Source organism: Phocoena phocoena, chromosome 1, assembly GCF_963924675.1.
Source record: "Phocoena phocoena chromosome 1, mPhoPho1.1, whole genome shotgun sequence".
NCBI lineage: Eukaryota > Metazoa > Chordata > Mammalia > Artiodactyla > Phocoenidae > Phocoena > Phocoena phocoena.
This window is the reverse complement of record NC_089219.1, coordinates 132,488,123-132,500,786: the sequence shown is the minus strand read 5'-3', so window position 1 is coordinate 132,500,786 and position 12,664 is coordinate 132,488,123. Positions and strand designations below refer to the sequence as shown.

Here is a 12,664-nt window from a genome sequence, read left to right as displayed (position 1 = left end):
AATTTTTTTTCCTGATTGTTAGGAGCAGTACATGTTTACTATAGAAACTTGTAGACACCTACAAAGAAAAAGTTTCCCATAATTATATTACCCAGTGGCACATACTGTTAACATTATGGTGAATGTCTTTTTCGGTTTATTTTAAATGTTCACATTTAAATGCTTTCAGTTTTTGTGTGGAATCTTTAGGATTTTCTATATTGAGTATCATGTCATCTGCATACAATGACAGTTTTACCTCTTCCCTTCCAATCTGGATACCTTTTATTTCTTTTTCTTGTCTGGTTGCTGTGGCTAAAATGATTAGAACTAGTAAATGAATTGAGCAAGGTGCAGGATACAAGATCAATATACAGAAATCTTTACAGTAACAATGAAATATCAGAGAAAGTAAAAAAAAAAAAAAAAAATCTCATTTAAAATCACATCAGGGCTTCCCTGGTGGTGCAGTGGTTGAGAGTCTGCCTGCCGATGCAGGGGACATGGGTTCGTGCCCCGGTCTGGGAAGATCCCACATGCCGCGGAGTGGCTGGGCCTGTGAGCCATGGCCGCTGAGCCTGCGCTTCCAGAGCTTGTGCTCTGCAATGGGAGAGGCCACAACAGTGAGAAGCCTGTGTACCGCAAAAAAAAAAACTAAAAAAATCCCCTAAAAACAGAGTTACCATATGACCCTGCAATCCCACTCCTGGGCATATATCTGGAGAAAACTTAATTCAAAAAGGTTCATACACCCCAATGTTCATAGCAGCACTATTTACAATAGCCAAGGCACGGAAGCCCCCTAAATGTCCATCAACAGATGAATGGATAAAGAAGATGTGGTATATATACAGTGGAATATTAGCCATTAAAAAGAGTGAAATATTGCTATTTGCAGCAACGTGGATGGACCTAGGGATTATAATACAAAGGAAGTAGGTCAGGCAGAGAAAGACAAATATTGTATCACTTATATGTGGAATCTAAAAAAATAATACAAATCAACTAACTTACAAAACAGAAACAGACTGACAGACCTAGAAAACAAACTTATTACCAAAGGGGAGTGATAAATTAGGACTATGGGATTAATAGATATACATTACTATATATAAAATATATAAACAGCAAGGATTTGCCATAAAGCACATGGAACTATATTCAATCCCTTGTAATAACCTATAATGGAAAAGAATCTGAGGGTGTTCATCTGATACTAACACAATATTGTAAATCAAATTGTAGTTTAATAAATACATTTTAAGAGTTTAAAAAATGTACACGTACATAATTTTTTAAAACAAATGGAATTGTATCCACTGTGTTAGAAGTTATTTTTATTTACTAACATAATTATATGGTGACTTTTTTCCTAATGTCAATTTGATATTTCTTTGGGGTTTAGTTGAATGACATTTTCAAAGTTTTTTGTTATAAGACAATACACAATTGTAAAAAAACAAACATTACAGAAATATATAATCTAAGAAGGCAAAAATTTCTCATAATCATATTTCTCCAGCTATACCTATAAATAGTTATTAGATTATTTTTCATGGCATATAGTTACATATTACAGTGTGACTTTTATTGACTATATACATTGCATTGGATTGATGTTTACAAATTTATGTAGTCAATTTCCTAGTGTTTTGGTTGCTTCTAATTTATTTTGCTATTTACAGATAACTTTGAATGGGACATCTTTCTACATATAAAAATCTGCTTATTTCCATATGATAAATTCCTAGAAGTAAAATCACTACATGAAAGAGGATACACAGCCTTAAGTTTTTCCATACAACTTGCCTTCTAGAAAATGGCAGTTCCTGCAGCAGTACATGAAATTATTCATATATACGTGTACTCCTTAACTCTGACAGTTTTTTCTTTATTTTTCTATTCTGATTGGTAAAAACTAATATATAATTTTAAATCAATTTTTCATCCTAATGAAAGTGATGATTTCCATGCTTAATGACTAATTTTTGTCTTGCTGATTTTTCTGTTCTTCTCTTATTTTCTTTTCATTTGAATGAGCTCTTTTTGTATTGAGGATATCAGCACTCCAAGGATACAGATAGTCTGTTTGCTTAACTAAATTACAGGCATTTGTTTTTCTTGGTGTTGTTATATACTGTTTAAATTGCATAAACTTAAAAGTTAGTATATCTTTTAAAATTTTATATCTAGTAGGCTTGTTATTTGAGTTTATTTTTAAATAATATTTTAAAATAACTTTTGTATACTATTATCTAATAAATGCCCTATGTATCTTCTAATATAAAAGTATACGCTGAAATAAATTTGATAACTGCTAGATAACTTATGTTGAAAATGAGGAATAGAAAACTAATAGGCATTATTTTGTGACTAGTTTATTAATTTATCACTGATTTAATCAAGCTATTTTATTTTTTCTCTTGTTTATAGCTACAAGTGTATTCATCAGAGTTTGGAGGACAATAATAGATGTCCCAAGTGTAACTATGTTGTGGATAATATTGACCATCTGTATCCTAATTTCTTGGGTGAGTCTTTGGAATGATTTTTAATTTTTAAAAATATTTAGTTCCCAACAGGGTGTGTTAGCACTAATTTATTTAGAGAACGTAGCTTAGAGGTAAGCAGTCTCTCTCTCCTACTCAGCAGGGTGCTTTTCCCAGTCTTCCCCGGGTTGTGACATTGATTCTATACCATATGTACCATATCATATTTAAGTTTCATTAAAAAAAAATTGACTGGTACAACTCTTAGATTCTTACATTGTTGGCTGGACAGAATGTGAGGCTAAAGAATGCCAGAGTTCCAGATACCTGTCTCTATATCATGTTGTGCATTCCTGTTGTTTCTACTTCTGGGGCAGAAGTGAGACGCAATGGAGGAAAAGGTTAATGGAGAGGCGGAAGGGAGATACAACTTGTATATGAGGACTCCTAGATGGAGGAAGAGAGTCTGTGACCTGGGGAGGCGATTGAAAAGTAAAACTGAGGAAAGAAAGACAATGGATATGAAACTTTTGAGGGAGGAATGGTGACTGGAGAAGAGAGGCACAAATAGGGAACCCTTAAGGTAAATGGTAAGTGATTGGGAATAGTATCTAGTCAGAGGCCAATTATGAAAAATCTAAAAATTCTACATGTTGAAAAGCCTAAGATATTGTGGAAAATCTTTAGTTTGAGTTTTTGGGAATGAAGATTAATTTTCCAAAGATTAATTTTCAGGTATGGGTAGGCATGAAGTAGGGCACTACTGGGTATGTATATCAGAAAGGATAATTCTTCATTCCTAAAGAGTAACACACTCAGAGTTAAGGATGTGGTGTCTACTTGTGTATTAGATTCTGACTTGCCAGTGCTTTGGTTGCAGTTTGATTTGTTTGGTGGTTTATAATACATCATGAATTGGAACCTTTTCAGCCATGGCTTTCCTTTTTTTATCTCTGCTCTAAAATTACATTGGCTTCAATCCTTTTTTCTCTTTCACTCTTCAGTACAATCCAATATATTTTCATACAGGAAAATCATCAGATGATTGCATAGCAGAAATGAACCCTGAAGGAAGTATTTTGAAGATTTTCTGTTGGAATACCAAGTTCTTCTAGGTAGATAAAGTCTTGTGGCAAACTAGGAGAATGAACTTAGGAAAAGAAGAAACACTGAGTGGTATGATACTCTGTGGGACTGGACTTCATGAGCTAAGTTAGGTGAAATGGAAACCAAAGTCCCACAAAGCAGAACCCTTTGTCCATGAACTCACAAACATGGATTGATGCTGCTTTGTGCATCTAGAATCACTCTTCTATGAGTTGTCATAACTTTCGAAAATTACTTCTTCTTTTGGAATGGTTAAATACAGAAAGGAATCCAGTGGTCTGTAGGTTTTGGTATTGATATTTACCAAATTTAATGAGTCCAAATTCTGTTATGTGAATTTCTAAATAGTGAGAGAGAGAGAGAGAGAGAGAAGAGAGGAGAGAGAGAGAACACCATTATACTGATATGGAAGTAATATGAAAATACAGCACTAAGATGTAAAGTAATTTCATACTTTATATATTCTCAAATGTATACATTCAGTGAATAGTGAAGTTATAATTACTGATTTCCTAAGCTAGAAATTATCTTGTCAATGATACAGTTTTTTTAAAAAAATATTTATTTATTTATTTGGCTGTGCCAGATCTTAGCTGTGGCACGAGGGATCCTCACTGCCACACACGGGATCTTTGTTGCGACATGTGGCCTCTTAGTTGCGGCATGCGGTATCTAGTTCCCTGACCAGGGATTGAACCTGGGCCCCCTGCATTGGGAGCATGGAGTCTTAACTGCTGGACCACCAGAGAAGTGTTTTTAACCTTCTCTTATATGGATAAAAATTTTTGGTTTTGGGTAATGGGAGTGTGTTTTATGCCCATATTTGAAATCTTTTAATTATAGTGCAGCTTCCAGTGTGATTATTTATGTCAGCCATAGAAATAACATTTCATCCTGATATATCTATTTCTGTTTTACTGCCCATCACCATTTCCAGTCTTTAGCTTTGTACAGTGATGGTCAAATCCTTCGGTTCCCGTGCACTCAGGATGCTACTGAGATCTGTTTTTGAAAGGGGAATATCATTTGTTTTTTCTGTACTGAAAAAATTATTCCCATTGCTTTAGTCTGATTTACATGATTTGTATAGTGCCTGTAGTTCTTGGTTGGATTAAAAAGACCCTGAACCTTTTAAAAGTAATTTCAGATTTCCTCTTGAGCATGGTGAAATAAGTATAAGTTCTACGATTCTGAAGTGTTCTAGGTAGACTTGCACCTTTTTTATTACTAGGTTAGGACCCTTCACTTTTAATGCTTTACGTTTACCTTAGTCATGGATAGAGGGCTGGGCTACCCATTTTCTGTAGCAGTGGTCTTCAACTTGGGTGACCCATATAAAAATTCTGAAAAATAATGTACTTCTTCCCACATTGATGCCACATTTTAAATGAGCATCCACATTTTTTCTTTATAAGTTTAAGTGTTTGTAAAGGATATGATTTTAGGAGTATTGTAAATATGGTTATTTAAAAATAAGCTTTATCTCTTTTTAAAATGTATCCAGTAGAATCTGAATAGTATAGTGATTTGATACTTATCATTGATTCAAAAATAAGTACTTTTCATTAACAATGGGAAATTTCATTCTTTGTCTCTTTGAACTTATTCTTAAATTGTGTATTGCTCACATAATTTTATCCTTATATATTTCATGCTTGAAATTCTGATTGATTTATCTGTCATACTTTTCTATAACAGAAAATAGAACTTACAGACTTTGAAGTTTCTTTTGAACATAATTTTATATTAAGTATTTTAAAAATCTTAAATGTTTTATCTGAGTTGTTATTGTAATTATTAGACATGCAATTGATCAAATAAATATTTACAAATTTTATAAAGTATTAGACAAAAATTTATTGAAAATCGGCTGCTTAATGTGTGATGGTGTCCTCAATTAGTTCCATTGCCATTTATGGTTATTACTAGGAAAAGGACTCAGTTTCATTTGTATTCTTTTTATTTATTTATTTAGGATCATCACAGCTTTTTAAAAAATTGAGATATAACTGACATATAATATTGTGTAAGTTTAAGATTTTTCCTTTTTATTTTTGAAAGGGTAAGTCATGAGAAACTTTGCTTACATAAATAGTTTGATGGGGATTGAAGGAACTTTGTTCCTGCTGTATCACTTAGTTCTTTGATCTCCTTCTGAATTATGTGCTTCAATAAAAGCACTTACTTAGTCAAAAAATTTTTTTTAATACCCTATTAGTTAACAAGTCCACTCCTTTCTTCACTTCTAATGAAAGCAAAGAATTGGAAGCTAAACACTCAAGTAGGATTAGGTTTTTCTGGTCATTAGAGTCATGCGCTTTTTTGTCAAGACAGATATTTTGATTTTTCCTTTCATGCCTTAAGCACTACAGTACAGTCCCTCATTTTTCTTCTTCCTCTACCCCCCCCCAAAAAAAAAGGCTCACTCTCTTCACCTTTCTATCCCCTTGGTCTTGAGAGCTCTCTTTCTCTCTTCTGATCCTGGAAGGCTCATGTGGGGTGAGGGGGTGTCTCTCCTCCCACCTCTGCAGTTGCTCTCCTACACTCTTGCCAGGGCTTAGCTCTCACAGTCCCTCCATGATGCATGATCTCTCTCCAGCTACCAACCCCCGCCCCTCACCCCCTAGCAATCTCTTTTCTAGTGTTCTCTGTGTATAAAATTTGTAAATTGAATATTTTTATCTCTCTAATGAATGACCCTCTTATTCTTTAATGTAAAAGGTAACGTACACGCAAAATTTAAAATCCTTGTTTAAAAAAATGTAGGCAGCTCACATAACGTCTTTACTACTGCCAAGTGCTTTCCCAGGTGCTTTATGTGTGTTAACTCATTTAATTCTCAGTCCTATGACATAGGTAATTGTTGTCATCCTCATTCCTCCAGCGAGGAAACTAAAGCACAGAGAAGTCAAGTAACTTGTGTAAAGTTCTACAGCCAGTAAGTGGCGGAATTGGGATTTGGTCCTAAGCAGTCTGGCTTGAGTATGTGCTTTTACTATACTATCCTGCCTCTGAAAAGACAATTGCTAGAATGAAAGCTTTAGCAGTAGAAAGGCATTGTTTGTTCTTAGTACTATGGCTGTTATAAGGATCCAGAGAATTATAATTATGGATATAGAATATTCACGTTCAGTGGTATATGAGATTTCTTGGTAAAATCCAATGTGGTGTACATATTTAAGTGTTACAATTATTTAAGTTACAATTTTTATTTAAATAGCTAATTCTGTAACTGAAACATTAAATTCTTATTCACATACTCTTCTTTATTCCCACTACGTTATTTCAAGTTCTCTCCTTTATCTTCCCTGGATTATAATAATAACTGCTTGTGAGATAACAGGCTCCTCAGAATCAGGCTCTGATCTGTCTACAGTTCCAGCCTTAGTTCTTAGCCCCTGTTAATCATTGACAAAATCACTCTGATCCTGTGTTTCAGCTATATTGATTTTAAATCATCTTATATCCTGCTATTTTATGACTTTACCCCGTCCACGCACACACCATTTTTTTTGGCCGTGGAATCTTAGTTCACTGACCAGGGATTGAACCCAGGCCCATGGCAGTGAAAGCGCTGAGTCTTAACCACTGGACCGCCAGGGAATTCCCCCCATACACCCTTAATGTGAGTTCTTTTCCACTTTTCTTCCTGTTTAGTAAGTCCCTGTGTGCCTGTTATGGCCCAGTTCTAATGTCACCTTCTGTGTGAAGCCTGCTTGTTAATATTTTAATTGATCCTTGTCCTTTGTTCTTTTAAAATCTATTTCAATGATAGTACTGATTATCATATTATAACTGCTGCATCACATATATTTCTCTTCCTACTCTGAGTTGCTTGAGTCTTGGATTAAGTCTTACTTAGGTTGAGTCTTACTTAATCTTTAAAGCTTGGCTCCTAGTGTGGCCCTGGAACCTCTCTGATTTGTTCGAAAATATTTGTAGTAGATTGTGGTATAGTGGGAAGTATTAGATAGTTGGGTTTGTTTCCCAGCTCTGTCCTGAATTGTATGTCACCATGAGTAACTTCCTTATGCTCTTTCTAATATTCCCTCATCTCTAAAATGTGAAGAATAACCCATAGGATAATGTCTATAAATTAAAGGCTAATAAGGTAACAAGCTTAGTGCTAGTTGTCCTTTTCTTTATCAGTTTATTTTTTTTTATCAATTGGGTGTTAAAAACAAAAGAATGCAATTAAAAGTGGCTTGAACATTAAGGAAAATGTATTGATTTATACAAAAAGAATTTTTAGAATTAGTTAAGTTGGTATCTCAGTGATATTATCAAGTTCTTTCCATCTTTCTGGCCTTCTGTCTCCAGCAGATGTGTTGGTTCTTTGGCTAGCTCCCCTCAAGATTGCAAGATGGCTTTAAGCAGTTCCAGATATCATCCCTTAATGAAGGGAGAAAAAGAACTTGTTTTCTTCTGTCCTTCTCTTCTGAAAGACAGCATACCCTTCGTTGGTCAAAATTAGATCACATAGTTAACCCTCCATCAATTGCTGGCAAGAATGTATGACTGGATTGGCTTAGGTTAGTCAAGATTCATACCATGGGGCCAGTGAAGGATCTAGCCTCTCTGAAAGTATGTGACAGTTGGCATTCTGACATTTGGGAAAAAATCCTATTTTTATTTTTAAAAAAGGTTAGAATGGTTTATGAATAGGTAACTGACAGTGTTTGCCATGATATTTATGGAAAAGTCACAAACAAAAAGAACAACAAATAAAAATCTTTAGTGCCTACCTCATAGAATCGGCCAGTTATCCTGTAGAGCATGGGACGATCTCATACAGTGAAGACTTGTCTTTCTCCAAGTGCTGATAGTGTCATCATTGAGACATGTAAGAGAAAGTACATATTCTGAAGAATTCTCCTCTCGTAGTAACAGTAGTGGTAATAATAGTAGTTGTAGTAGTAGTAGCTGCGGCAAAACTGTTTCTAATTTGAAATAAAATAAAAACTTAGCATTTTCTGCTTAGCATTTTTTAAGGTTTGGGACTTTTTAAAGTTAAATAGAATCCATCTAAACAGAACAATTGGATGATACATTTAATAAAAATATAGATTTTCTGTGCTTTTTGTTTTGTTTCTGTTTTCAGTGAATGAGCTCATTCTCAAACAGAAGCAAAGATTTGAGGAAAAGAGGTTCAAATTGGACCACTCAGTGAGTAGCACCGTATGTTTCAACTCTTATTACTATTTTTAATAAATCTCAATTTGCTGTTTTTATTGGTTTAATATTAATTAGGTATTAAAGCTTAGCATATTATTGATTTTTCTTAAAGGAGATTTAAGATTATTCTATTCAATAAAGAACTTTCTTACTTGCATTGTCTAAAATTTACTCTTATTTTTTGAAAGGTCTGGCGAGATTACATAGAGTCAGAGTTGGCTTGTAATACATTACATTTGAAGAATTATATGGCAGGGTGAAACTATGGGTGGTAATCTGAAAAAAAAGACTCTCAGTTTAAGAGGATTTGCCCAAATTATTGAAGCAAATGAGCTTAAATTAATACCTTACCAAATACAAAGTTGCAGATATGGTTAGACAAGTAATTAAAATCCAGGCACTTATTTTGAAGAGAATTATACCTTTAGAGATGCTGACTTAACATGTCTTAAATATGCCTTTCATATCCATTGTTTACATTTACTTAGGGGAGAAATAGTGATTAAATTATAATTAGAAGGCATTGGGGAGCCACTAGCTGGGGAAGGAATAGGTTGGAATGTCGTAGTTTATTTTTGATATGTTATCTAATAAGCATATTAGGAAGTAGCAAACATTAATTTTGACTCTCTAAAACAATTGTCTTAGGAAGTTGTTGTGTTTCTTCTTTTCTTTGTTTTTAGAATGGCCACAGGTGGCAAATATTTCAGGATTTGTTGGGAACTGACCAAGATAATCTTGATTTGGCCAATGTCAACCTCATGTTGGAGTTACTAGTGCAGAAGAAGAAACAACTGGAAGCAGTAAGTGGCCCCTGAACTTAAAAAAAATTTGTTTTAAATGGTGCTCTGTCAGTTGCATTGAAAAAGATCTAGAAATGTTTAAAAATAATAGGGTAGGATTACTCAGTCCATCCAGTTTTTTTCAATAAGAAACATCTGCAAGCTACCACTTCTAACAGGTTCCCCTGTTTCAATTCAAAGAAAGAACAAATTCCTTATAATACAACTTACTGGCAATGGCCAGTTTGTATTAACAAAAGCTGAATGTTAAGATCATGAGAAAGTACAGTTTCATTTTAAAAGGGAACAATTACATTGGTTATTTTTTCTTCTAGTGAATCTTCCCCTCTTCACATATGGGATTTGGAGGAGAAAACAGTGATTATTTCTACCTACATAAAATCCTTCCAGCAGGTGTTGATTGGCAGTAGCAGCAGTCTGTGGCTTAACTAAGGGTATTTAGAAAGGTGGGAACTGGAAAGAAATTATATCCTGTTTCATGTAATGGAATCTAAATAAATGAAAAATTACATTTATTTCTGGTAAATAAATGTAAACAATATAAAATGGGAATTTGCATGTGTTCATTAGGAATTGAGTATGCTTCATTATAAAGAATATATACCTTAGCACAAGCAAATACCCACCCTGACCTAGCTTAAACATAAAGGAGGTATAAATTGACAGAATAAGGGACTGAGTAGCTTACACACATAAAAAGGAAGAGCTTAACAACCAAATGTTGGGAAGATTGGAACCATCACTTCTCTGGAGACTATATGCAAATGAAATCAGATACTTGAATGTTGTTGGGAGTTTTTCTTTTTTACTTTTCATGACTTTCTTTAGGACAGGTCTGATTTTCTTTTCTTGGATTTTTTATTATGTGGCGGATAATGTGGTTACCTGTACTTCCTCATTTATATTTATGTTTTTTTGATCAAAGAAGAAAAAGAGCTTTGTAGCTTGATTTTAAAAAATTCTGTGGATAGATTCTGATTAACATAGCCTGGATCTGGATACCACTTAATAGAATGAGAATCTCTTAGTAGGAGAAAGGAGTAGGTGAGGTTGAGCTGATCAAAATGAGTCTACCATGCTGTGGCTTTTTTGTGGTGGGAATTTCTCCTGTGTTTTTGGTGGGGGGATGGGGGGACTTTAATTGATTTTTTTCTTTCAGTTTTGTTGAGATGTAATTGATGTATAGCACTGTGTAAGTTTAAGGTATACAGCATAATGACTTGATGCATATATTGTGAAAGATTACCACAGTAAATTTACTTAACATATATTATCTCATATAGATACAAGAAAAAAGAGGAAGAAAATGTTTTTTTCCTTGTGATGAGAACTTTTAGGATTTACTCTCTTAGCAACTTTCAAATATACTTTCCAGCAGTGTTAACTATAGTCATCATGTTGTATGTCATATCCTCAGTACTTATTTATCTTAAAACTGGAAGTTTGTGCTTCTTGACCTTCATTCAATTCCCCCATCCCCTGCTTCTAGTAATCACAAATCTGATCTTTTTCTGTGAACTTGGTGTTTTTAGTTTTTTTGTTTTCTTCTTTTAAGCTTCCACATGTTAGTGAGATCACGTAGTGCTTGTCTCTCTTTCTGACTTATTTCATTTATACTGCTCATAAAGTCCATCCATGATTGTCACAATTGGCAGAATTTCCTTCTTTTTTATGGCTGTATAGTATTCCATTGTATATATACCACATCTTTATCCAATCATGCATTGATGGACACTTAGGTTATTAACATATCTTGGAAATTGTAAATAATGCTGCATGAACATGAGGGTGCAGATATTGCTCTGACATAGCAATTTAATTTCCTTTGGATATATACCCAGAAATGGGATTGATGGATCATATGGTAGTTTAATTTTTTTAGGAACCTCCATACTGTTTTTCATAGTGGCTATACCAATTTACATTCCCACCAGCAGTGCACAAGGGTTTCCTTTCCTCCACATCCTCACCAGCATTTGTTCTTTCTTGTCTTTTGGATGGTGGCCATTGTGACCTGTGTGACGTGATGTCTCCTTGTGGGTTTTTTTTTTTTCGCAGTATGCGGGCCTCTCACTGTTGTGGCCTCACCCGTTGCAGAGCACAGGCTCCGGACATGCAGGCTCAGTGGCCATAGCTCACGGGCCCAGCTGCTCCGTGGCATGTGGGATCTTCCCGGACCGGGGCACGAACCCGTGTCCCCTGCATCGGCAGGCGGACTCTCAACCACTGCGCCGCCAGGGAATCCCCCTCCTTGTGGTCTTGATTTCTATTTCCCTAATGATTTGTGAGGTTGAACACCTTTTCATGTACCTGTTGATCATTTGAATGTCTTATTTGGAAAATCCTTTGCCCATTTTTAAATTGGATTATTTGGGGGTTTTTTTGCTATTGAATTATATGAATTCTTTATTATATACAGTATTTTGGATATTAACCTCTTATCAGATATATGATCTGCAAATATTTTCTCCTGTCGCATTGGTCGCATTTTCACTTTGTTGATCATTTCCTTGGTTGTGCAGAAGCTTGTATGTTTGATATAGTCATACTTGTTTATTTTTGATTTTTTTGCTTTTGCCTTAGGTGTCATATCCCAAAAATTGTTGCCAAGACTCTCCTATGATTTTAAACAGTTTTCTATTAGCATCTACTGTGTGCTAGATGTTGTGTTAAGGGTAGTGGAAAAGACAGGATTCTGCTATGTCATGTATGTGTGTGTGTGTGTGTGTGTGTGTGTTGGGGGGGATAGGGTGGAGTAGCTGAGGAGATAAACTAAAGTAACTATTTTCACATAGTGATAAGTGATATAAAAATACTTCTCTATGATAGACTGAACAAACAGTCTTGCTCCCTTAATGCTATTAAAATGACAGTAGAGAGGAACTTCAAGATGGTGGAAGAATAAGGCGTGGAGATCACGTTCTTCCCCACAGATACATCAGAAATACATCTACATGTGGAACAACTCCTACAGAACACCTACTGAATGCTGGCAGAAGACCCCAGACCTCCCAAAAGGCAAGAAACTACCCCGCGTACCTGGGTAGGGCAAAAGAAAAAAGAAGAAACAGAAACAAAAGAATAGGGATGGGACCTGCACAGCAGGAGGGA

The 12,664-nt window shown here is 34.9% G+C and overlaps 1 protein-coding gene across 1 annotated transcript in view; it reads left to right on the top strand.

Annotated features, from left to right (window-relative positions):
* COP1 (COP1 E3 ubiquitin ligase) overlaps nucleotides 1-12,664 on the top strand; it is a 276,923-nt gene that overhangs the window by 43,971 nt on the left and 220,288 nt on the right. Inside the window, exons 3-5 of the mRNA XM_065880802.1 lie at nucleotides 2,413-2,510; nucleotides 8,677-8,753; nucleotides 9,434-9,553. Coding sequence (XP_065736874.1) covers nucleotides 2,413-2,510; nucleotides 8,677-8,753; nucleotides 9,434-9,553 — 295 coding nt within the window. The remainder of the gene's footprint in view (nucleotides 1-2,412; nucleotides 2,511-8,676; nucleotides 8,754-9,433; nucleotides 9,554-12,664) is intronic.